General features: G+C 42.6%; 1 protein-coding gene across 1 annotated transcript in view; it reads right to left on the bottom strand.

The window, feature by feature from the left end:
* LOC125608722 overlaps nt 1-26,814 on the bottom strand; it is a 41,324-nt gene that overhangs the window by 13,612 nt on the left and 898 nt on the right. Inside the window, exons 2-4 of the mRNA XM_048779204.1 lie at nt 4,059-4,170; nt 3,848-3,955; nt 506-3,811 (exon numbers count right to left, since the gene is read on the bottom strand). Of these exons, the coding sequence (XP_048635161.1) occupies nt 506-3,811; nt 3,848-3,955; nt 4,059-4,170 (3,526 nt within the window). The remainder of the gene's footprint in view (nt 1-505; nt 3,812-3,847; nt 3,956-4,058; nt 4,171-26,814) is intronic.

The raw sequence follows: 26,814 nt of genomic DNA, 5'->3' as shown, positions 1-26,814 counted from the left end.
GCAAATTCACAATGAGGCAAATAGTCTTCCCATGATTTCAAGTTTTTCTTTATGAATGCACGCAAGAGTGTTCCAAGAGTCCTATTAACTACTTCAGTTTGCCCATCAGTTTGTGGATGACAAGTAGTAGAGAACAAAAGCTTAGTACCTAGCTTAGACCAAAGAGTCTTCCAAAAATAACTAAGAAACTTAGTATCTCTATCAGAAACAATAGTCTTAGGCATGCCATGTATGCGCACAATCTCTTTAAAGAACAAGTTAGCAATATGCAATGCATCATCAGTTTTGTGACAAGCTATAAAATGTGCCATCTTTGAGAACCTGTCCACAACAACAAAAATAGAATCCTTTCCAGTCCTAGTTCTAGGCAATCCAACAATGAAATCCATAGATATGTCATTCCAAGGATGATAAGGGATAGGAAGAGGAGTATACAAACCGTGAGACTGAACCTTAGACTTAGCTTGCTTGCAAGTTGCACATCTCTCACAAAGTTTCTCCACATCTCTTTTCATTCGAGGCCAAAAGAAATGATCCTGCAAAGTTTTAAGAGTCTTTGCAATACCAAAGTGACCCATGAGACTTCCTCCATGAGATTCCCTAACAAACAAGTCTCTCAAAGAACAGTTAGGCACACACAATCGATTATCATAAAAGAGAAAACCATCATGTCTAAAGTAATGTCCTTCAGCAAATTTCTCACAAGAGTTGTAAGCATCTTTAAAATCAGGATCATTCTCATACATACTTTTAATCTGCTCAAATCCTAACAGCTTAGCATCAAGAGTGTTCAAGAGAACATACCTTCTGGATAGTGCATCAGCGACTATGTTTTCCTTATCTTGTTTATACTTGATGACATAAGGAAACGTCTCAATGAACTCAACCCACCTTGCGTGTCTCTTGCTGAGCTTGTTTTGTCCTTTGAGGTATTTGAGAGACTCATGATCTGTGTGTATGACAAACTCTTTAGGCCAGAGATAGTGCTGCCAAGTCTGCAAGGCTCTCACCAAGGCATACAGCTCCTTGTCATAAGTTGCATAGTTGAGGGTAGCTCCTCCAAGCTTCTCACTGAAGTATGCAATGGGCCTCTTCTCCTGCATCAACACAGCACCAATTCCAATTCCTGAGGCATCACATTCTATTTCAAAAGTTTTATGAAAGTCAGGAAGTATAAGAAGAGGGGCATGAGTAAGCTTCTCTTTAAGGCATTGGAAAGCAAGTTCTTGTGCCTCTTCCCACTTGAATCCGACTTCTTTCTTGATTACTTTAGTCAAGGGAGATGCTATGGTGCTGAAGTCTTTCACAAAACGCCTATAGAAGCCAGCAAGTCCATGGAAGCTCCTTACTTCACTCACTGTCTTAGGAATTGGCCACTCTTGTATAGCCCTTACTTTCTCTGGATCAACTTTAACCCCATCTGCACCCACAATAAAACCTAAAAAGACCAAGTTATCTGTGCAGAATGTACATTTCTTAAGATTAGCATAAAGCTTTTCTTTCCTCAACACATCAAGAACAGTCTTAAGATGATCTATATGCTCCTCTAGACTCTGACTGTAGATTAGGATATCATCAAAGTAAACTACCACAAACAACCCTATAAAAGACCTAAGCACATGGTTCATCAGTCTCATGAAAGTACTCGGAGCATTGGTCAATCCAAAAGGCATAACTAACCACTCATATAACCCATGCTTAGTTTTAAAGGCAGTTTTCCACTCATCTCCTTCTTTCATCCTAATCTGATGATATCCACTCTTTAAATCTATCTTAGAAAAGATGCAAGAACCATGTAATTCATCAAGCATATCATCTAATCTAGGAATAGGATGGCGATACTTCACTGTTATATTGTTGATTGCTCTACAATCAACACACTTGCGCCAGCTTCCATCTTTCTTGGGCACAAGGAGTACTGGAACAGCACATGGACTCATGCTCTCTCGGATATGCCCTTTCTCCATCAGTTCCTCCACTTGTCTTTGTAGCTCTTTGGTCTCAACCGGATTGGTTCTGTATGCTGGCCTATTGGGAAGTGTAGAACCAGGCACAAAGTCGATTTGGTGCTCAATCCCTCGCACTGGTGGTAGTCCATTGGGACTATCTTCTGGAAAAACATCTTGATATTCCTGTAAAATAGAAACAAGCTCACTCGGATACTCCGGTGCAATATCAGTAGTAGTCAAGAGTGATTCCTTATAGATAAGCAACAAAATAGGTAGGTTAGAGCAGAGAGATCTTTTAACATCACCAGACTTGGCATAGAAGTTTAGTTGCTTTGTTGATTCAGCGGGAAGGTCAATCTCTTTCTTCTTTTGTAGTTGGAGTTGATCAGCCTGAACTTCCTTAGGAGTCATAGGCACAAGGACTGTCTTTCTCCCTTTAAACTCAAAGGTGTGCTTGTTGGCATACCCATCATGTATCACACGTCTATCTGATTGCCACGGTCTTCCAAGGAGAATGTGTCCAGCTTCCATAGGCAACACATCACATAGAATCTCATCTTCATATTTACCAATGGCTAAGGGAACCATAAACTGAGTAGAAACTCTCATCTCGCCCTCTTCATTGAGCCATTGTAGTCTATACGGTTTAGGATGCTTTTGGACCTTCAAACCCAACTTTTTAACCATAGTCTCACTCGCAACGTTGACACAACTGCCTCCATCTACAATAAGACTACAGACCTTTCCTTGCACTAGACATCTAGTATAGAAGAGATTCTCTCTTTGCTCCATTTCCTCGGTCTTGCTTTGAAGGCTCAAGGTTCTTCTAGCAACTAACAACCTTCCAGTAACCGGGTTGGCAACATATACTTCTTCTGAGCTGTGATCTTCTTCTGCCTCTGTCTCCTCATCAGCAGATTCATAGTCTTCATTCTCAAGAAGGATCATCACACGTTTGTTGGTGCACTCATTAGCATAGTGTCCTCTTCCTTGACACTTAAAACACTTAACATCTCTTGATCTCGTAGTAGAAGCATCTACTTTGCCTTTTTCCTTGCTGAAAGAACTAGTAGATTTGTCTTCTTCCTTCTGATATGGTTTGCTCTCTTTCTGGTGGATTGGCTTATCGTCCTTAGCACCTTGATACTTAGTTCCATAGTTGCCCCGAGAGTGCCCATTTCTCTTTACTTGTTGCTCCACAAGGATAGCTTTGTGTAGCATTTCTTCCATCTCTACATAGTGCTGCAACTCTACACTGTCTTGAATCTCACGGTTAAGCCCTCCAAGGAATCGAGCCATAGTAGCCTCTCTATCTTCAGATATGCAAGCTCTCAACATCAGCAACTCCATCTCTTGGAAATATTCTTCTACAGACCGTGTCCCTTGGGTGAGCTTTCTTAGTTTCTGATGAAGATCACGATGGTAATGGCTTGGAACAAACCTCTTGCGCATGACAGCTTTCATTTCTGCCCATGTCTCAATTGGGAGCTCACCATTGCGCCTTCTGTTTGTGACCAACTGATCCCACCAGCTCAAAGCATAATCATAGAACTCAGTGGCAGCAACTTGAATCTTTTTAATCTCTGTGTAGTGCTGACAGTTGAAGACAAGTTCAATCTTCTTCTCCCACTCAAGATAAGCATCTGGATCACCTTTGCCATGGAAAGGAGGTATCTTCAGTTTCAAACCAGCCAGTTCATTGCGTGGGCGATGCTCTCGTCTGTGTCTACGGCTGCTGCGGCTGCTGTGCCTAGAGACTGAGCTATGCCGATCCCTTTCATATTCATTATCAGTCTCCTCTGAGCCAGCATGTTCCTGTCGAGCTTGGCCTCGTCGGTTCCTTCTTGATGCACGACTAGGTTCTGAAGATTCCGCATCAAGCTCTTCTCAGAAGGTACCCAATCTAGTTTCCATCATTGTGTTCATCCTGCAAGTCAAGGCTTCAAGCAAGGCCTTATGTTCGAGACTAACTCCTTCATCTTCCTCAGATTCATGCGCCATAGTACCTGAAATAATCAAAAAGATTTAACAAGTAAGAGATTCAAAGAAAAACAAAACGAGATAGAATCAGATAAGGAAACAAAGAATTCAAACAAGAGAATAAGAAACTTGAGCAACACGGATCAGATTTGATTCTAAATGCTTCGACTCTTCTAACAAACCGATCAGATTCAACAAGTGATGAAAAGATTGAACAACCACAGATTGATGATAATAAGAACTAATAGAACACGCAAAACACAAGCAACTTCAGATCTAGCAAACTTGATACCGTAATCAACAAGAATACGAATGGTCCTTTTAAGAACTTGATCAAAATTCTTAGATCTATCAGTTTTAATTCGAGAAACAATAGATCTAGCTCTCCTGAATATGAAATAGGACAGATCTAGGGAGAAACAACATAAACGAACAGATCTATCAATGATATAACTTAGTGAAGAACAGATCTGATGAAATCGACAAAGAGAAAGTGAAACTCCCCTTCCAGAGTGCTCTGATACCACTTAATGAGATCCTAGGACTCTTCTCTGGATGGATATGGATAGATCCTTGCATAAACGAATCAGAGACTCAAGTTTATCAAGGTTGTGGATCGAATGGTGACACAAGAGGCTGCGGAAAGGCTTCATGATACTCTTAGACAATAGATTGGATATGACACACCAAACTAAGGTCCTTAGACACTGGATATTACACACCAGCAGACTTGATATTACACACCAGACACTCACTCACGACAAAGGCAAGAGAGAAGAGAAAACCCAAAGGTTTAAAGCAAAAGAAAACTTGATAAACATTAGGGTTTGCGGCTACACTCATATTTATAGGCTGAGACTTGTACAGACACAAGCTCATTAAAGGAACATGCTCCTTATGTGTTTAATAGAAATGAAACCAAAGTTTAAAAGCAAAGAAATGAAAACCATAATCTAAAATAACATAAGATAGTTATGCATCCGAAATGCACCCATGATACATCAACTATGAATGTGTAAGTGAACTTGATACCTCATTAAAAACCTTGATTAGAAAACCCAATGGGACAAAACTAGTCAAGGGAAAAAGAGTATACCTAGTCACTTGCCTAGATGATGATCAGCTTGATGGTAAGATCACTTGAATGGTGATAAGTGTGTCTTGGTGGATCAAGCTTCTACCAAGACAGTCTTCTTGCTCCTTAGAGATCTTCAGTATGTTTCCAACAGCTTCCTTGAGTCTTCTTGTCATTGCACGAGTTATAGGGCCTGTGGGAATGGCTAAGACATCTTCTTCTTCAGCTGGTGTATCTTCAGTCTCTCCATCTTCATCTTTATCAACTAGCTGGTCCATGATCATATCAACACTTGATCTTTTGAAAGGTGCAGGTGCTTATGGAGGCAAGACAGCAAGGATGCCTATGGAGGATGGCTACAAAGTACCAAAAGAGGGGGAGATTGAAGACAGAAAGCCATTTCATGATCCTAAACTCTATAGAAAGCTTGTTGGCAAATTGATTTACCTTACCATCACAAGACCTGACATATGTTTTGCTGTGAATCAGGTGAGTCAACATATGCAGCTTCCCAAGGAATATCATTGGCACATGGTGGAGAGGCTGCTGATGTATCTAAATGGCTCGCCGGATCAAGGAGTATGGATGGGGTGCAATGGAAGCACTGAAGTGGTGGGCTATTGTGATGCTGATTGGGCAGGAGATAGAGCTGACAGAAGATCAACAACCGGTTATTGCACATTCATTGGAGGCAACTTGGTGACTTCGAAGAGCAAGAAGCAGAAGGTAGTGTCATGTTCAAGTGCAGAAGCCGAGTATAGAGCCATGCTGAAGCTCACCAACGAGTTGGTGTGGATCAAAGGCATCTTGAAGCACTTGGAGATTGATCAAGCAACTCCAATGACAATGCATTGTGACAATCAAGCTGCCATTCACATTGCATCCAACTCGGTGTTCCATGAGAGGACCAAGCACATTGAAGTTGATTGCCACAAGGTGAGACAGATGATTGTGCTAGGAGTGATCTTGACGTGCTATACAAGGAGTGAAGATCAGCTAGCGGATGTGTTCACCAAGGCTGCATGGCAAAATACTATGGAGTCCATTCACATCAGATTGGGACTCATAGATCTTGGGGAGAGAAGGAGCTAATCCCCTTAGCTACAAGATCTTTACTCTTTTTCCCTCATCAAAGTTTTATCCCATTGGATTTTCTTTGGTGAGGTTTTTAATGAGGAAGATCTTGTGGCTTTCCAAGCTTAGGCTTTCACAAAGCTAAGCTTGAAGGGGAGTGTTGAGTTGAGTTGAGCATATAAGTGTGAAGAGAAGAGGAGTTGAGGAGATGAGGCTTAAGGGAGTTTAGGGAGAGCATGGTACGGACGTCCGTACAAGGCCGTACAAGCCGTACAATCCGTACCATCCAAGCCTCGACCAAAACTTACCATGCATTGCCCAAGTGAAATGGTAAACGCGGAAGAGTTACTCAAGAGGGGAAGGATCAGAACGTTGAGAGGATAAGGGAAGAGCATGCCAGGCTGTGACAGACTGTAAAGAGAGAAAGTATGCGAGTCCTCTCATCCGTCCATTCCTAAAGAAACCTTTGACTCCACATGCTCCAATAGTGCCCATGTCGAGTCTTGGAAACCTTTGTGTCTCTCATATAAATATGTAACCTCACTCATTAATAAGATTAAGCAGTTCTGAGTCTCTCTAATCTCTTAAGTCACAATGATTCTCTCTTAGACACAAAACTTCTCTCAAGTCTCATAATCTTTCATAATCTCTTTCTAATCTCTACTTAAACTCTCACTTATATTCTAGTTACTCTAAGGATCTCTAAATCTCATAATTCCCAAACTGGGAAACTAGAATCACCTGATTTGAAAGTGAGATAACTTCTTCATCCCAACTCCTATGAGATTTATTCAACTTCCTGGTGATTCTCAACCACTTTATGTATCCAAATCAAGCTTCTTACAAAGTGATTCATCTTAGTTTGATTGGAACGACGAAGAAGTTGTGCTATTCCCAAACTGGAAAACTGGAATCACCTGATTTGAAAGTGGGATAACTTCTTCTTGCCAACTCCTATGAGATTTATTCAACTTCCTGATGATTCTCCACCACTTTATGTATCCAAATCAAGCTTCTCACAAAGTGATTCATCCTGGTTTGATTGGAACGACGAAGAAGCTGTGCTATTCCCAAACTGAGAAACTGGAATCGCCTGATTTGAAAGTGGGATAACTTCTTCTTGCCAACTCCTATGAGATTTATTCAACTTCCTGGTGATTCTCCACCACTTTATGTATCCAAAATCAAGCTTCGCACAAAGTGATTCATCCAGGTTTGATTGGAATGACGAAGAAGCTGTCCTATTCCCAAACTGGGAAAATGGAATCACCTGATTTAAAAGTGGGATAACTTCTTCTTGCCAACTCATATGAGATTTATTCAACTTCCTGGTGATTCTCCACCACATTATGTATCCAAATAAGGCTTCTCACAAAGTGATTCATCCCGGTTTGATTGGAAAGACGAAGAAGCTGTGCTATTCCCAAACTGGGAAACTGGAATCACCTGATTTGAAAGTGGGATAACTTCTTCATCCCAACTCCTATGAGATTTATTCAACTTCCTTGTGATTCTCAACCACTTTATGTATCCAAATGAAGCTTCTTACAAAGTGATTCATCTTAGTTTGATTGGAACGACGAAGAAGCTGTGCTATTCCCAAACTGGAAAACTGGAATCACCTGATTTGAAAGTGGGATAACTTCTTCTTGCCAACTCCTATGCGATTTATTCAACTTCCTGGTGATTCTCCACCACTTTATGTATCCAAATCAAGCTTCTCACAAAGTGATTCATCCTGGTTTGATTGGAACGACGAAGAAGCTGTGGTATTTCCAAACTGGGAAACTGGAATCACCTAATTTGAAAGTGGGATAACTTCTTCTTGCCAACTCCTATGAGATTTATTCAACTTCCTGGTGATTATCCACCACTTTATGTATACAAAATCAAGCTTCGCACAAAGTGATTCATCCAGGTTTGATTGGAACGACGAAGAAGCTGTCCTATTCCCAAACTGGGAAACTGGAATCACCTGATTTTAAAGTGGGATAACTTCTTCTTTCCAACTCCTATGAGATTTATTCAACTTCCTGGTGATTCTCCACCACATTATGTATCCAAATAAAGCTTCTCACAAAGTGATTCATCCTGGTTTGATTGGAACGACGAAGAAGCTGTCCTATTCCCAGACTGGGAAACTGGAATCACCTGATTTGAAAGTGGGATAACTTCTTTTTGCCAACTCCTATGAGATTTATTCAACTTCCTGGTGATTCTCCACCACTATATGATTCCAAATCAAGCTTCTCACAAAGTGATTCATCCTGGTTTGATTGGAACGACGAAGAAGCTGTGCTATTCCCAAACTGGGAAACTAGAAGCACCTGATTTGAAAGTGAGATAACTTTTTCATCCCAACTCCTATGAGATTTATTCAACTTACTGGTGATTCTCCACCACATTATGTATCCAAATAAAGCTTCTTACAAAGTGATTCATCTTAGTTTGATTGGAACGACGAAGAAGCTGTGCTATTCCCAAACTGGGAAACTGGAATCACCTGATTTGAAAGTGGGATCACTTCTTCTTGCCAACTCCTATGAGATTTATTCAACTTCCTGGTGATTCTCCACCACTTAATGTATCCAAATCAAGCTTCTCACAAAGTGATTCATCCTGGTTTGATTGGAACGACGAAGAAGCTGTGCTATTCCCAAACTGGGAAACTGGAATCACCTGATTTGAAAGTGGGATAACTTCTTCTTGCCAACTCCTATGAGATTCATTCAACTTCCTGGTGATTCTCCACCACTTTATGTATCCAAAATCAAGCTTCGCACAAAGTGATTCATCCAGGTTTGATTGGAACGACGAAGAAGCTGTCCTATTCCCAAACTGGGAAACTGGAATCACTTGATTTTAAAGTGGGATAACTTCTTCTTGCCAACTCATATGAGATTTATTCAACTTCCTGGTGATTCTCCACCACATTATGTATCCAAATAAGGCTTCTCACAAAGTGATTCATCCCGGTTTGATTGGAAAGACGAAGAAGCTGTGCTATTCCCAAATTGGGAAACTGGAATCACCTGATTTGAAAGTGGGATAACTTCTTCATCCCAACTCCTATGAGATTTATTCAACTTCCTGGTGATTCTCAACCACTTTATGTATCCAAATGAAGCTTCTTACAAAGTGATTCATCCCGGTTTGATTGGAACGACGAAGAAGATGTCCAATTCCCAAACTGGGAAACTGGAAGCACCTGATCTGAAAGTGGGATAACTTCTTCTTGCCAACTCCTATGCGATTTATTCAACTTCTTGATGATTCTCCACCACATTATGTATCCAAATAAAGCTTCTCACAAAGTGATTCATCCCGGTTTGATTGGAACGACGAAGAAGCTGTGCTATTCCCAAACTGGGAAACTTGAAGCACCTGATTTGAAAGTGGGATAACTTTTTCTTGCCAACTCCTATGAGATTTATTCAACTTCCTGGTGATTATCCACCACTTTATGTATACAAAATCAAGCTTCGCACAAAGTGATTCATCATGGTTTGATAGGAACGACGAAGAAGCTGTCCTATTCCCAAACTGGGAAACTGGAATTATCTGATTTGAAAGTGGGATAACTTCTTCTTGCCAACTCCTATGAGATTTATTCAACTTCCTGGTGATTCTCCACCAGTTTATGTATCCAAATCAAGCTTCTCACAAAGTGATTCATCCTGGTTTGATTGGAACGACGAAGAAGCTGTGCTATTCCCAGACTGGGAAACTGGAAGCACCTGATTTGAAAGTGGGATAACTTCTTTTTGCCAACTCCTATGAGATTTATTCAACTTCCTGGTTATTCTCCACCACTTTATGTATCCAAATCAAGCTTCTCACAAAGTGATTCATCCTGGTTTGATTGGAACGACGAAGAAGCTGTGCTATTCCCAAACTAGGAAACTGGAAGCACCTGATTTGAAAGTGGGATAACTTCTTCATCCCAACTCCTATGAGATTTATTCAACTTCCTGGTGATTCTCCACCACATTATGTATCCAAATAAAGCTTCTTACAAAGTGATTCATCTTAGTTTGATTGGAACGACGAAGAAGCTGTGCTATTCCCAAACTGGAAAACTGGAATCACCTGATTTGAAAGTGGGATAACTTCTTCTTCCCAACTCCTATGCGACTTATTCAACTTCCTGGTGATTCTCCACCACTTTATGTATCCAAATCAAGCTTCTCACAAAGTGATTCATCCTGGTTTGATTGGAACGACGAAGAAGCTGTGCTATTCCCAAACTGGGAAACTGGAATCACCTGATTTGAAAGTGGGATAACTTCTTCTTGCTAACTCTTATGAGATTATTCAACTTCCTGGTGATTCTCCACCACTTTATGTATCCAAAATCAAGCTTCGCACAAAGTGATTCATCCAGGTTTGATTGGAACGACGAAGAAGCTGTCCTATTCCCAAACTGGGAAACTGGAATCACCTTATTTGAAAGTGGGATAACTTCTTCTTGCCAACTCATATGAGATTTATTCAACTTCCTGGTGATTCTCCACCACATTATATATCCAAATAAAGCTTCTCACAAAGTGATTCATCCCGGTTTGATTGGAACGACGAAGAAACTATGCTATTCCCAAACTGGGAAACTGGAATCACCTGATCTGAAAGTGGGATAACTTCTTCTTGCCAACTCCTATGAGATTTATTCAGCTTCCTGGTGATTCTCCACCACTTTATGTATCCAAATCAAGCTTCTCACAATGGATCTGAATCAGGGGAGCAGGAGCATAACCAAGAGGATTCAGGTCAGCATGATAAGGAGGAGACACAGGAAGTAGAGAATGTTGCTCAGTCTAGTGGAGATGAGCAAGGAGAGTCTACTGGTACAGAAGAGAGTGAAGCTCCTACTGGTTTAAGAGAGGAAGCACAAGAGAATGTTCAGGCTGAAGAACAGGTTGAGACCTTGCGAAGGAGCACAAGGATAAGGAGTGATCCTTCCAACTGGGTAAACACGAGAGTGTACTACAATGCCCAGGCTGTGGCGCATCCCTCTCAAGCCGTGTGTTCCTTTGCTGAGTTTCCAGAGGAGCATTATGCCTTTATGGTAAGTCTAGATGAGAGCTATGTTCCGAGAAGCTATGGTGATTCAAGAATGGAGGGATTCAGTGAATGATGAGGCTGATGCTATGATCAGAAATGATACATGGTATGAGAGTGAGCTACCAAAAGGAAAGAGAGCCGTGTCCAGCAGATGGATCTTTACTATCAAATACTTGCCTAATGGACAGATTGATAGGAGGAAAACTAGACTGGTAGCAAGAGGGTTCACACAGACATATGGAGAGGATTACATTGACACGTTTGCACCAGTAGCCAAGCTTCATACAATCCAGATTGTGTTGTCTATTGCAACAAACTTGGAGTGGGATTTGTGGCAGATGGATGTGAAGAATGCTTTCCTGCAAGGTGAGCTAGAAGATGAGGTATATATGCTTCCACCTCCTGGTCTTGAGCATCTAGTGAAGCCAGGAAATGTTTTGAGATTGAAGAAGGCTATATATGGGCTGAAGCAGTCTCCTAGAGCTTGGTACAAAAAGCTTAGTACAACTCTCAATGGGAGAGGGTTCAGGAAGTCTGAACTAGATCATACACTCTTCACACTCGTTGGACCATCAGGGATCATAGTGATTTTGGTGTATGTGGATGATTTGATTATCACAGGGAGTGATAAGGCTGGGAATAAAGCCACCAAAGAGTTTCTCAAGTCTGTGTTTGATATTAAAGACTTGGGAGAGATGAAGTATTTTTTGGGGATTGAGATATGCAGATCTAAGGAGGGCTTGTTTATGTCTCAAAGGAAGTACACTATGGATATGCTGAAGGAGACTGATGTGCTTGGAGGGAAGATAGCTAAGACACCTAATGAGGAAGGGTATAAGGTCTTGCATGAGGGGGAGGTTGAAGAGAACCAGTTGTTTGAGGATGCTAAGCTGTATAGGAGGATGGTGGGTAAGCTGATCTACTTGACTATCACCAGACCTGATATATGCTTTGCTGTGAATCAAGTGAGTCAACATATGCAGGCGCCAAAGGTACATCACTGGAAGATGGTTGATAGGATACTGAGGTATTTGAGTGGCTCACATGGACAAGGAGTTTGGATGGGTTGCAATGGCAGTACAGAAGTGGTTGGGTATTGTGATGCTGATTGGGCAGGAGATAGAGTGGACAGGAGATCAACTACTGGGTATTGTACATTCATTGGAGGGAATCTGGTTACTTGGAAGAGTAAGAAGCAGAAGGTCACCTCCTGTTCAAGTGCTGAAGCTAAGTATAGAGGTATGTTGAAGCTTACAAATGAGTTGGTGTGGATCAAGGGTATTTTGAAGCACTTGGAGATCGAGCAGACCTCACTTGCGTTAAAATCTTGTTCAAATCTCAATCGAACCACTAAATACCGATTGTCCGAAGGAAACAAACATGTATCCAATTCGGCCGCAGACAAGCTCGAGTACGGCAATCGGACCACGGACAAGCCAAGCTCGATCGATACGCGGCGACCAAGCATGCACACAGCTCGGTCGCTACGTAGGGACCGAGCGTCGGTCCCGCTCGGTCGCTACGTAGCGACCGAGCGTCCATCCCGCTCGGTCGCTACGTAGCGACCGAGCGTCCATCCCGCTCAATCACTACGTAGCAACCGAGCTCGAGCCAAGCTCGGTCGCTACGTAGCGACCGAGCGTCCGTCCCGCTCGGTCGCTACGTAGCGACCGAGCGTGCGTTCTGTTCGGTCGTTACGTAGCGACCGAACTCTTCCGAAACGTCGATATGACACCAGTTCATGCATTCTCGTCTATCCTACGATGCTATCTCCCGAAGACCGTAGCGAACTCAGTTCATGTCTTCCGACCATTCTAAAGACATCAATCAAACTTTGCGGTAAAAACCGCGGAAAGTTCCTTCTTTATCGAAAGAAGTCGTAATAAATGTTTCGAGTCGTAAGACGGCCCAAAGGGACCTAAGACACGACTCGAGGCCCAGCTTATGATTTCTTAACCAAAAGCCCATAAACCGTATGACGGTTTATGCTTGGCGCGCAAGGAAGGATAAATGTCAAGTTTCCGCGGATAAATACGAAATTTTGAGGATAATTACGAAGATCGGAAAAAATGGAATCTCTCCATTTTATGCTATGACGGCTTAAGGTTAGAAGAGTAAAAGCGTAAACTGACCTTGGAGCTAGTATATAAGGAGTCCTAGGCGAGAGGCATGAGGGGAACTTTTTAGATTCGGAATTCTCTGCACTTAGAAACTTTAGGCTTTATTCTCGACAAGTTCGGTTTCTATGTCTGGCACTCAATTACTAGACGAACTCGCCCAGGCAGTTTGATCTCTTGTCCAGCTCTATCAATTGAACTACGTTCGGCTTGATCCTCGAAAGGGGTACGTAGGCAGCCTTTAACAAGGTTCAGTCCGAAATCAATCAAAAACCTTTTCTGTATCTTTTTCGTCTTTTGTTATCGAGCTGCGAATCAACTAGGTTTGAGCTATTAGGCCGCTAAAACTAAGTAACTCGCTGACAGCTTTTGCGGCCAAAGCTTTTATGATCTCTTGTAATGATCGCAACGCTCTTACGCAGACTCGAAATAAGATCTACTGTTTTCTCTAAACGCGTTTGTTATCTTTTCATGATTTCCGCATATATTCGGTCACTTGTCGTTGGCTCTCGCAGAGATCCGGGACCTCTGGGAAATTAGGGTTTTCCTAGTTTCCTTATTTAAACGGAAATCGACAGTGCGAATTTCGGTTCCCACAGTTTGGCGCTAGAAGGAGGGGGGGGGGTTACGGATTATTCTTACTCATGGCCACAAAACGCTTCATCGGAACAATGTCTGGATATATGAAAGACAAACTCGCAGCACTGACTGCTCCTATGGTTAACGCTTATGCAAATGCCGCAATGTTCAACAAAATCGAAAACTTAGTCGCGACCTTCCGCCACAGGAAGAGCACTAAAACATGCCCGCGATTTCTCTTTCTAAACATAAAGGGAAACGATAAATCTTATCAAACCCCGTAAGTTTGGCTCATTACCGAACAAAACAAATCTCGATGTGTAAGGGTTTTACCAAAACACGTTTTCCGAAAACATTTCGGAAGGATAAAACTTGTTCTCCCAAAACCCGCTGAAAAACCACTAGGTTAATCGCGGAAAAAGGAAACACAAAAAAACGATTACACAGCTCGGTCGCTACGTAGCGACTGACCATACACACTGCTCGGTCGCTACGTAGCGACCGAGCATGCACACGATGCTTGGTCGCTACGTAGCGACCGAGCACGCACACGCTGCTCGGTCGCTACGTAGCGACCGAGCACGCACACTTCTCGGTCGCTACGTAGCGACCGAGCATACACACTGCTCGGTCGCTACGTAGCGACCGAGCACACACACTGCTCGGTCGCTACGTAGTGACCGAGCTCAAGCCAACTCTCCACTCGCTACATAGCGACCTGTAAGGCCTCAGAAAGGCCTCCTTTGGGTTTTTTTTTGAATCCTCATCCAAACGCTTTTCGTTTCGTCTCAATCAGAGTTTCCATTGAGATTTTATGACGAAAACAAGTAGGACTCTTCATGGCCTGATTCCGCTCGCTACGTAGCGACCTGTCAGACTGTCAGTCGTTACGTAGCAACCTGTAAGGCCTCAGAAAGGTCCTCCTTTGGGTTCTCTTTTGAATCCTCATCGAAACGCTTTTTGTTTCGTCTCAATCGGAGTTTCCGTTGAGATTTTATGACGAAAACAAGTAGGACTCTTCTTGGCTTGTTTCCGCTCGCTACGTAGCGACCTGTCAGACTGTCAGTCGCTATGTAGCAACCTGTAAGGCCTCAGAAAGGTCCTCCTTTGGGTTCTCTTTTGAATCCTCATCGAAACGCTGTTCGTTTCGTCTCAATCGGAGTTTCCATTGAGATTTTATGACGAAAACAAGTAGGACTCTTCTTGGCTTGTTTCCGCTCGCTACGTAGCGACCTGTCAGACTGTCAGTCACTACGTAGCGACCTGTAAGGCCTCAAAAAGGTCCTCCTTTGGGTTCTCTTTTGAATCCTTGTCGAAACGCTTTTCGTTTCGTCTCAATCGGAGTTTCCGTTGAGATTTTACGACGAAAACAATTAGGACTCTTCTCGGCTTGCTTCCACTCGCTACGTAGCGACCTGTCAGACTGTCAGTCGCTACGTAGCGACCCGTAAGGCCTCAGAAAGGTCCTCCTTTGGGTTGTCTTTTGAATCCTCGTCGAAATGCTTTTCGTTTCGTCTCAATCGGAGTTTACGTTGAGATTTTACGACGAAAACAAGTAGGACTCTTCTCGGCTTGCTTCCACTCGCTACGTAGCGACCTGTCAGACTGTCAGTCGCTACGTAGCGACCTGTAAGGCCTCAGAAAGGTCCTCCTTTGGGTTGTCTTTTGAATCCTCATTGAAACGCTTTTCGTTTCGTCTCAATCGGAGTTTCCGTTGAGATTTTACGACGAAAACAAGTAGGACTCTTCTTGGCTTGCTTCCACTCGCTACGTAGCGACCTGTCAGATTTTCAGTCGCTACGTAGCGACCTGTAAGGCCTCAGAAAGGTCCTCCTTTGGGTTCTCTTTTGAATCTTCGTCGAAACACTTTTCGTTTCGTCTCAATCGGAGTTTCCGTTGAGATTTTACGACGAAAACAAGTAGGACTCTTCCTGGCTTGCTTCCACTCGCTACGTAGCGACCTGTCAGACCCCCAGCTCGCTACATTGCGACCTTTCAAGCTTCAAAAAGCTCCTCCTTTGTGTTCTCTTTTGAATCCCGATCAAAACGCTTTTCGTTTCGTCTCAATCGGAGTTTCCGTCGAGATTTTACGACAAAAACAAATAAGACTCGTGTAAACTCATTCGCTTGCTCCTACTCGCCCTTACCTCCAGCTTTGTATTCTCCTTCAAATCTCGATCGAAACGTCTCTTGTTTCTATCGGAGTTACTATTGAAACTTTACGATAAAAAAAAACCGCAAAGACTTGTTTTCTCGCATGGATTCAGATTGATCGTATAAAACGGCAACGGTTAACTCAACATCTTAGCCGCCTTAACTCTACGATTACGTTGAACCTTTTTACAAAAATCGACGTCTTATCTAAGGAGAAGATAACAGTCAAGTTCGGAAGATAAATATCAAGTTTCAAAGGATAAACACCAATATCGGAAATGTCGAACATACACGAGAAGAGGAAAGGGAAATGAGCAAGCAAAACTGAGAAGAAACAAAACTGCATCTTCGAGAGAACTAAGGTATTTCCGACTTGAAATTTTTGAAATCAGACTTGGAATTTTCGTAGGAAATTACTTTGACGCTGCCATAGAACTTTAGGGAACGTAAAACCTAGCGAACTAAGTTTTAAGCGAATTTTCCTGTCTCGATATATTGTTCCATAATTGTTTATCCAGATCTTGCAAACCGATCTAAACTCTCCGAAAGTTGAGAAACGATCGCCACGCATATCAAGCTCGCTTCCTAAAGAGAGAAAAAGTTAGAGACATGAACGTCATCTTAAAACCGATTCATTTCTGGCAATTTTCTCGGAACCGACATATCCCAAGTCGTCAAACTTGGAAACAACCAAATCACAGTCCAAGCGTCGTCTATAAATCGTCCCGAATTATCGATCATTCCAAACATCAGAAGAAGAAACGTACACAACCCTTCAAAGTATCGGTTCAACCGTTTTCTTTCGTAAAAAAAAGGGGGGAGTAGGTACGTATACTATACTCGTATACTCCCAAACTTTCAAAACTTTTGCAAATTGTCAAAAATAGGCAAACGACAATCTTAATATTCGTCTAAACGCTAGCAACATATCCAGACGATCATGAACATAATCTCAAAAACTATACATCATTGAAAACTTGTACCAATATCAAACTGAAACTCGACGATTAGCCAAAGTATTGAAGCCTTTTCCAGCATCAGAAAGCTAGTTTCGTTTTAAAATTTTTTTACGAGAAATCTTCAATCACCAAAGCATTTCTTTCAGTTTCCGTTGTACCAAGTAAGTCACGGAAAAGCATCGTAAACATTTGCGACAAAGAAAACTCGAGAATAGATGTAGCATCGTGCACGTTAAAAGGAGCACTTTCCTCCCGATGGTTAGCTAGATCCACCTCTGGTTGACCAATTCGTTCAAGAAACGAATGTGTCATGAGAATCCTCTCGAAAAACCTATGAAAAACGTTCTGCCACTAGATCGTATTGAAATAAACTTCGGTAACACTCCATGAGTAACTCCAAGCAACTTTCACCTAAGATCAAAATCACAGCGGGAACGTTTCTCGTAAAACCCGCAGAAACAATGCTACTTTGACATATGTATACATATCACTGATTTACGACCTTCGTAAAATCGGTTATATGATATGATAAATCATCGTATAGCCCACAGTCGGAAATCATATGATAAATTTTTCGTAACGAAACTAAGTCCTAACAACCAAACGGTTAACGAAAAATCTAAACTTTTCGAAAATTGACCAAGTTCAATACACTCCACAATTCACTTTAAGGCCGCAACGTTTTAACCATAATACGCGGCATGTAAAGAAAAATTCGTAACAAAGCTTCTAGAGCTATACGAAACATCCTAAAAATGCACGAAATACATCTAGTAAGGCCAACACTTCACAAAGCACTATGAAAAAAAACGCTTGTTCCCATGGACAAATTTACACGACACCTCAGTCATAATTCCTCGATCGCAAATAAAACTATTAGCATCCAAACATGAACAACAATTTTGGCTGCGAACATTCGTAGTCAAACTAGAATGTTTTTCAAACGCATGGCTAAGACTAAACCCTTGCAACATCGCGAAATATCTTCAAGCCCGCAAACATTTCAAGCATGAAACGTGGCATACGAAAGAATAACAAATCTTCAGCATTGCGAGACGTCGCAGACGCCTGAAGATTCGTTCTTCGACGAAATTTCCTTCCTCGATAAAAACATTTTCTTGGAAGACCAGACAGTCATACGCACTAACATCTTCACAAAACATATCCTTCGCGAAGACTCGAAACGGTATTTTTTTACCATTAAGTTTGTTGCTGATTGTTGGGGTCAAAATCAGTCACGACGGAATCAATGTCTGAAAGTCCGTAAAAATCAGCATAAACGTTTTTACAAAAAGTAATCTTCGTAAAGATATCTTTACGAAGAGCCTTGCAGTAAAATATCGTCCAAATCTCAATCGAACCACTAAATACCGATTGTCCGAAGGCAACGGACATGTATCCAAATCGGCCGCGGACAAACTCAAGTATGGAAATCAGACCGCGGACAAGCCAAACTCGATCGATACGCGGCGACCAAGCATGCACACAGCTCGGTCGCTACGTAGCGACCGAGCGTCCGTCTCGCTCGGTCGCTACGTAGCGACCGAGCGTCCGTCCCGCTCGGTCGCTACGTAGTGACCGAGCCCGAGCCAAGCTCGGTCGCTACGTAGCGACCGGGCTCAAGCCAAAGTTCGGTCGCTGCGTAGTGACCGAGCTCTTCCGAACATCGGTACGACATCAGTACATGCATTCTCGTCAAACCTTCAAATGTTATCTCCCGAAGACCGTAGCGAGCTCAGTCTATGTTTTCCGCTATTCTAAATCATCGATCAAACTTCGCGGATTAGAAACCGCGGAAAGTTCTTTCTTTGTCGAAAGAAATCGTAGTAAACGCTTCGAGTCGGAAGACGGCCCAAAGGGACCTAAAACACGACTCCAGGCCCATCCTGCGATTTCTTAACCAAAAGCCCGTAAACCACAGCACGGTTTACGCTTGGTCCACAAGGAAGGATAAATATCAAGTTTCCGCGGATAAATACGGAAGTTTTGAAGATAATTGTGAAAATCGGGAAAAATGGAATATCTCCATTTTTATGCTATGACGGCTTAAGGGCAGAAGAGTAAAAGCGTAAACCGACCTTGGAGCTAGTATATAAGGAGTCCTAGGCGAGGAGCATGAAGGAGAGCTTTTTAGACTCGGAATTCTCTACACTTAGAAACTTTAGGCTTTATTCTCGACAAGTTCGGTTTCTATGACTAGCACTCAACTACTAGACGAACTCGCCCAGGCAGTTCGATCTCTTGTCCAGCTCTATTAATTGAACTACGTTCGGCTTGATCCTCGAAAGGGGTACGTAGGCAGCCTTTAACAAGGTTCAGTCCGAAATCAATCAAAAACCTTTTTTGTATCTTTTTCGTCTTTTGTTATCGAGCTGCGACTTAACTAAGTTTGAGCTTTTAGGCCGCTAGAACTAGGTAACTCGCTGAGAGCCTTTGCGGCCAAAGCTTTTATGATCTCTTGTAATGATTGCAACGCTCTTACGCAGATTCAAAATAAGATCTACTGTTTTCTCTAAACTCGTTTGTTATATTTTCACGATTTCCACATATATTTGGTCACTTGTCGTTGCCTCTCGCAGAGATCTGGGACCTCTGGGAAATTATGGTACGTATACTATACTCGTATACTCCCAAACTTCAAAAAACTTCTGCAAATCGTCAAGAATAGGCAAACGATAATCTTAATATTTGTCTAAACGCTAGCAACATATCCAGACGATCATGAACATAATCTCAAAAACTATACATCATTTCTTGTCGCAATCATGCGTACAGAAAACTTGTACCAATATCAAACTGAAACTCGAGGATTAGCCAAAGTATTGAAGCCTTTTCCGGCTTCAGAAAGCCAGTTTCGTTTTAAAAATTTCTACGAGAAATCTTCAATCACCAAAGCATTTCTTTCAGTTTCCGTTGTACTAAGTAAGTCACGGAAAAGCATCGAAAACATTTGCGACGAAGAAAACTCGAGAATATATGTAGCATCGTGCACATTAAAAGGAGCACTTCCCTCCCGATGGTTAGCTAGATCCACCTCCGGTTGACCAATTCATTCAAGAAACGAATGTGTCATGAGAATCCTCTCAAAAAACCTATGAAAAACGTTCCGCGACTAGATCGTATTGAAATAAACTTCGGTAATACTCCTTGAGTAACTCCAAGCAACTTTGACCTAAGATCAAAATCACAGCGGGAACGTTTCTCGTAAAACACGCAGAAACAATGCTACTTTGACATATGTATACATATCACTGATTTACGACCTTCGTAAAATCGGTTATATGATATGATAAATTATCGTATAGCCCACAGTCGGAAATCATATGATAAATTCTTCGTAACAAAACTAAGTCCTAACAATCAAACGGTTAACGGAAAATCTAAATTTTTCGACAATCGACCAAGTTTTATACATTCCACAATTTACTTTAAGCCCGCTATGTTTTACCCATAATACGCGGCATCTAAGGAAAAATTCGTAAGAAAGCTTCTAGAGCTATACAAAACATCCTCAAAAATGCACGAAATAGATCTCGGAAGGCCAACACTTCACAAAGCACTATGAAGGAAATCGCTTCTTCCCATAAACAAATTTACGAGATACCTCAGTCCTAATTCCTTGATCGAAAATCAAATTATTAGCATCTAACCAGAAACAACAATTTTTGCTGCGAACATCCGTAGTCAAACAAGAACGTTTCTCAAAAAAAAGGTTAAGACTAAACCCTTGCAACATCGCGAAACATCTTCAAGCCCGCAAACATTTCAAGCACGAAACGCGGCATACGAAAGAATAACAAATCTTCAGCATCGCGAGACGTCGCAGACGCCTGAAGATTCGTTCTTCGACGAAATTTCCTTCCTCGATAAAAACATTTTCTTGGAAGACCAGACAGTCATACGCACTAACATCTTCTCAAAACATATCCTTCGCGAAGACTCGAAACGGTATTTTTTACCAATAAGTTTGTTGCTGATCACAACAAACTCTCAACGTCCTAAACAGACTTAGCCATCTCGTAGAGATGACTCTCTTACATCCGACACAAGGATAATAGCGCTATAAAAGAAATCCGAAATTTTGGTCCAGCACTTCCGGTTTCCGGAGAGATGCTCGATTCGTATCAAACAAGTCGTATAAGCCGAGAACCTATCGCGGACTTTAAATCGATACGAATCAGGAAGAAATCGCAACAGGAAAAATGATAGCCGGCCAGTCACCGCACAATCCTTAAACCAAAAGTAAACCTAGGTCTTGCCCTAAACCCAGCGCACTGGTCTCTAACATCTCTAGGCATAGTATCAAACACCCTGATACGAGATCCCAAAATTTGTCTCTTTGCCAATATTCGAACGTCTTCCGAAAATCCCGCAAGTTTACACACTGCGGAAAACTCTCGAAACAGATTATGGATATGGCAATTCACACAGAGTTAGATTACGAGACGACAACTCGTAGTCTTCCCTCCACACCCATACAAAATGCCATCGGCAGCAACACGCCTTATAACCGCTACATAAAAACTAGACCATAAAGGTCTCACTAGAAAACTAGTCATAAGATCCTTAACTCTAAAGACGAACTACGAAAGGCTTGATCCCTTCAACAAGGGTACGAGCCCCAATCTTATCGCGTTTTTTACTTTTAGGAGAGCGAGAAGATCACTTACCACAGACCTTTTCAACCATTAATTCCGCCTAACTTGCCTAACTTGCCAGGCCACTCGCTAGAACCTCACGCTAGAAGCTCATGGTTCTAACGAGCTGGGGGGCTAACTGTTGACGGAATCAATGTCTGAAAGTCCGTAAAAATCAGCATAAACGTTTTTACGAAAAGTAATCTTCGTAAAGATATCTTTACGAAGAGCCTTGCAGTAAAATATCGTCCAAATCTCAATCGAACCACTAAATACCGATTGTCCGAAGGCAACGAACATGTATCCAAATCGGCCGCGGACAAACTCAAGTATGGAAATCAGACCGCGGACAAGCCAAACTCGATCGATACGCGGCGAACAAGCATGCACACAGCTCGGTCGCTACGTAGCGACCGAGCCCGAGCCAAGCTCGGTCGCAACGTAGCGACCGGGCTCGAGCCAAAGTTCGGTCGCTGCGTAGTGACCGAGCTCTTCCGAACATCGGTACGACATCAGTACATGCATTCTCGTCAAACCTTCAAATGTTATCTCCCGAAGACCGTAGCGAGCTCAGTCTATGTTTTCCGCTATTCTAAATCATCGATCAAACTTCGCGGATTAGAAACCGCGGAAAGTTCTTTCTTTGTCGAAAGAAATCGTAGTAAACGCTTCGAGTCGGAAGACGGCCCAAAGGGACTTAAAACACGACTCGAGGCCCATCCTGCGATTTCTTAACCAAAAGCCCGTAACCACAGCACGGTTTACGCTTGGTCCACAAGGAAGGATAAATGTCAAGTTTCCGCGGATAAATACGGAAGTTTTGAAGATAATTATGAAAATCAGGAAAATGGAATATCTCCATTTTTATGCTATGACGGCTTAAGGGCAGAAGAGTAAAAGCGTAAACCGACCTTGGAGCTAGTATATAAGGAGTCCTAGGCGAGGAGCATGAAGGAGAGCTTTTTAGACTCGGAATTCTCTGCACTTAGAAACTTTAGGCTTTATTCTCGACAAGTTCGGTTTCTATGACTGGCACTCAACTACTAGACGAACTCGCCCAGGCAGTTCGATCTCTTGTCCAGCTCTATTAATTGAACTACGTTTGGCTTGATCCTCGAAAGGGGTACGTAGGCAGCCTTTAACAAGGTTCAGTCCGAAATCAATCAAAAACCTTTTTTGTATCTTTTTCGTCTTTTGTTATCGAGCTGCGACTTAACTAGGTTTGAGCTTTTAGGCCGCTAGAACTAGGTAACTCGCTGAGAGCCTTTGCAGCCAAAGCTTTTATGATCTCTTGTAATGATCGCAACGCTCTTACGCAGATTCGAAATAAGATCTACTGTTTTCTCTAAACTCGTTTGTTATCTTTTCACGATTTCCACATATATTTGGTCACTTGTCGTTGGCTCTCGCAGAGATCCGGGACCTCTGGGAAATTAGGGTTTCCTTAGTTTCCTAATTTAAACGTAAATCGACAGTGCGAATTTCGGTTCCCACACTGATCACAACAAACTCTCAACGTCCTAAACAGACTTAGGCATCTCGTAGAGATGACTCTCGTACATCCGACACAAGGATAATAGCGCTATAAAAGAAATCCGAAATTTTGGTCCAGCACTTCCGATCTCCGGAGAGATGCTCGATTCCAACCATACAAGTCGTATAAGCCGAGAACCTATCGCGGACTTTAAATCGGTATGGAATCAGGATGAAACTGAAACGGGATACGTAAGTCGAATTAGTCATCGCACCCTCTAAAACCAGGAGTAAACCTAGGTCTTGCCCTAAACCCAGCGCACTGGTCTCTAACATCTCTAGGCATAGTATCAAACACCTTGATACGAGATCCCAAAATTTGTCTCTTTGCCAATATTCGAGAATCTTCAGAAATCCCGCAAGTTTACACACTGCGGAAAACTCTCGAAACAGATTACGGATATAGCAGTTCACATAAAGTTAGATTACGAGATGACAACTCGTACTCTTCCTTCTACACCCATACAAAATGCCATCGGCAGAAACACTCCTGATAACCGCTACATAAAAACTAGACCGTAAAGGTGTCGCTGGAAAACTAGTCATAAGAACCCTAACTCAAAGACGAACTACGAAAGGCTTGATCCCTTCAAAAAGGGTACGTAGGCAGCCGTCATAAGGCGCAGCCCCAATCTTATCGCGTTTTACTTTTAGAAAAGCGAGAAGACCATTTGCCACTGACCTTTTCAACCATTAATTCCGCCTAACTCACCTTACTTGCCTAACTTGCCAGGCCACTCGCTAGAACCTCACGCTATAAGCTCATGGTTCTAACGAGCTGGGGGGCTAACTGTTGGGGTCAAAATCGGTCACAACGGAATCAATGCCTGAAAGTCCGTAAAAATCAGCATGAACGTTTTTACGAAAAAGTAATCTTCGTAAAGATATCTTTACAAAGAGCCTTGCGGTAAAATCTTGTTCAAATCTCAATCGAACCACTAAATACCGATTGTCCGAAGGAAACAGACATGTATCCAATTCGGCCGCGGACAAGCTCGAGTACGGCAATCGGACCACGGACAAGCCAAGCTCGATCGATACGCGGTGACCAAGCATGCACACAGCTCGGTCGCTACGTAGCGACCGAGCGTCCGTCCCGCTCGATCAATACGCGGCGACCAAGCATGCACACAGCTCGGTCACTACGTAGCGACCGAGCGTCCATCCCGCTCAGTCGCTACGTAGCGACCGCGCGTGCGTTCTGTTCGGTCGTTACGTAGCGACCGAACTCTTCCGAAACGTCAATATGACACCAGTTCATGCATTCTCGTCTATCCTACGATGCTATCTCCCGAAGACCGTAGCGAACTCAGTTCATGTCTTCTGACCATTCTAAAGACATCAATCAAACTTTGCGGTAAAAACCGCGGAAAGTTCCTTCTTTATCGAAAGAAGTCGTAATAAACGTTTCGAGTCGTAAGACGGCCCAAAGGGACCTAAGACACGACTCGAGCCCCAACTTATAATTTCTTAACGAAAAGCCCATAAACCGTATGACGGTTTATGCTTGGCGCGCAAGAAAGGATAAATGTCAAGTTTCCGCGGATAAATACGAAATTTTGAGGATAATTACGAAGATCGGAAAAAATGGAATATCTCCATTTTATGCTATGACGGCTTAAGGGCAGAAGAGTAAAAGCGTAAACCGGCCTTGGAGCTAGTATATAAGGAGTCCTAGGCGAGAGGCATGAGGGGAACTTTTTAGATTCGGAATTCTCTGCACTTAGAAACTTTAGGCTTTATTCTCGACAAGTTCGGTTTCTATGTCTGGCACTCAATTACTAGACGAACTCGCCCAGGCAGTTCGATCTCTTGTCCAGCTCTATCAATTGAACTACGTTCGGCTTGATCCTCGAAAGGGGTACGTAGGCAGCCTTTAACAAGGTTCAGTCTGAAATCAATCAAAAACCTTTTCTGTAACTTTTTCGTCTTTTGTTATCGAGCTGCGACTCAACTAGGTTTGAGCTATTAGGCCGCTAAAACTAAGTAACTCGCTGACAGCTTTTGCGGCCAAAGCTTTTATGATCTCTTGTAATGATCGCAACGCTCTTACGCGGACTCGAACTAAGATCTACTGTTATCTCTAAACTCATTTGTTATCTTTTCATGATTTCCGCATATATTCGGTCACTTGTCGTTGGCTCTCGCAGAGATCCGGGACCTCTGGGAAATTAGGGTTTTCCTAGTTTCCTTATTTAAACGGAAATCGACAGTGCGAATTTCGGTTCCCACAAACATTCTCTTGTGCTTCCTCTCTTAAACCAGTAGGAGCTTCACTCTCTTTTGTACCAGTAGACTCTCCTTGCTCATCTCCACTAGACTGAGCAACATTCTCTACTTCCTGTGTCTCCTCCTGATCATGTTGACCTGAATCGTCTTGGTTATGCTCCTGCTCCCCTGATTCAGATCCATTCCCCCTCTCATGATCAAGAGGGGTTGTTCCTCCAGCTTCTCCAGCTTGATTAGAAGGTCCTGTCCTTCCTGGTTCCTGATCTTGGGATAATCATATCCCTAGCCTCTCCAACATCACTCTCAATGTTGTTGCCTTCTCTGATGAAGCTCGGGACAGATCCTCTAGGTCTTCCCATTTCTTTTCCTCATAATACCCTTTAGACTCAACAAACTTCACTTCTCTAGATACCATCACCCTCCTAGTTATTGGATCATAACACTTGTAGCCTTTCTGAGTGATTGAGTACCCAATGAACATAGCTTTAGTACTCTTTGCTTCTAGCTTGTTCATTCTTTCTCCAGGAACCATCACATAACATAAGCACCCAAAGACCCTCAAATGATCAATGTGTGGCTTGGTCTTGTTCAATACTTCAAAGGGAGACAGTTTCTTCAAGACACGGGTTGGCACTCTATTGATGAGATAGCAAGCGGTCTGAACAGCATCACTCCAAAACCTCTTAGGCACATTCATGTGGAACATTATTGATCTCGCAACCTCCATCAAATGTCTGTTCTTCCTCTCAGCTACCCCATTTTGTTGTGGTGTGTAAGGACAGCTAGTTTGTTGCACAATCCCATGCTTTGCAAGATGACTCTTGAAAGCAATGCTAGTGTATTCTCCTCCATTATCAGACCTCAGAATCTTCACAGTGGCATTGTACTGGTTAGTAACATATGCTTGGAAGTTCATGAAGGCTTCTAGGACTCTGTCTTTGGAGGGAATCATGGTGATCCATGTGTACTTTGACTTCTCATCAATGAATGTCACAAAGTACTTATGGCTGTCTATAGACATACAGGGAGCTGTCCACACGTCTGAATGCACCAGATCAAAGCAATTCTCATATATGGTTTCTGATGTTGGGAAGACAGTCCTACAGTGCTTCCCAAGTATACAAGCTTCACACTCCAAGTGATTGAACGCCATACTTGGTAGAATCAATTCAATTGCCTTGGCATGAGGATGTCCCAGCCTTGCATGCCATGTGAGATTATCACACCTATCCGTTGTGCTGCTGAAACACACAGACCCCACAGGACTAGGCGCCTCAGTTGTTTGGAGATGATAGAGCTGATGCTTGCTGTCTCCTCTGCCAATAACCCTTCCAGTCTTCAAATCCTGGAACTCAACTTCATTTGGTCTGAAAACCATTTGACAATCCAGATCAACTGTAGCCTTCTTAACTGAGATTAGATTGGATGTAAACTGAGGTAGGTAGAAGGCAGTGGAGTTCTTCTCAA

This window comes from Brassica napus, chromosome A1 (assembly GCF_020379485.1).
Source record: "Brassica napus cultivar Da-Ae chromosome A1, Da-Ae, whole genome shotgun sequence".
Taxonomy (NCBI): Eukaryota; Viridiplantae; Streptophyta; class Magnoliopsida; order Brassicales; family Brassicaceae; genus Brassica; species Brassica napus.
The sequence above is the reverse complement of the archived record's forward strand: the minus strand, read 5'-3'. Positions and strand labels throughout refer to the sequence as shown.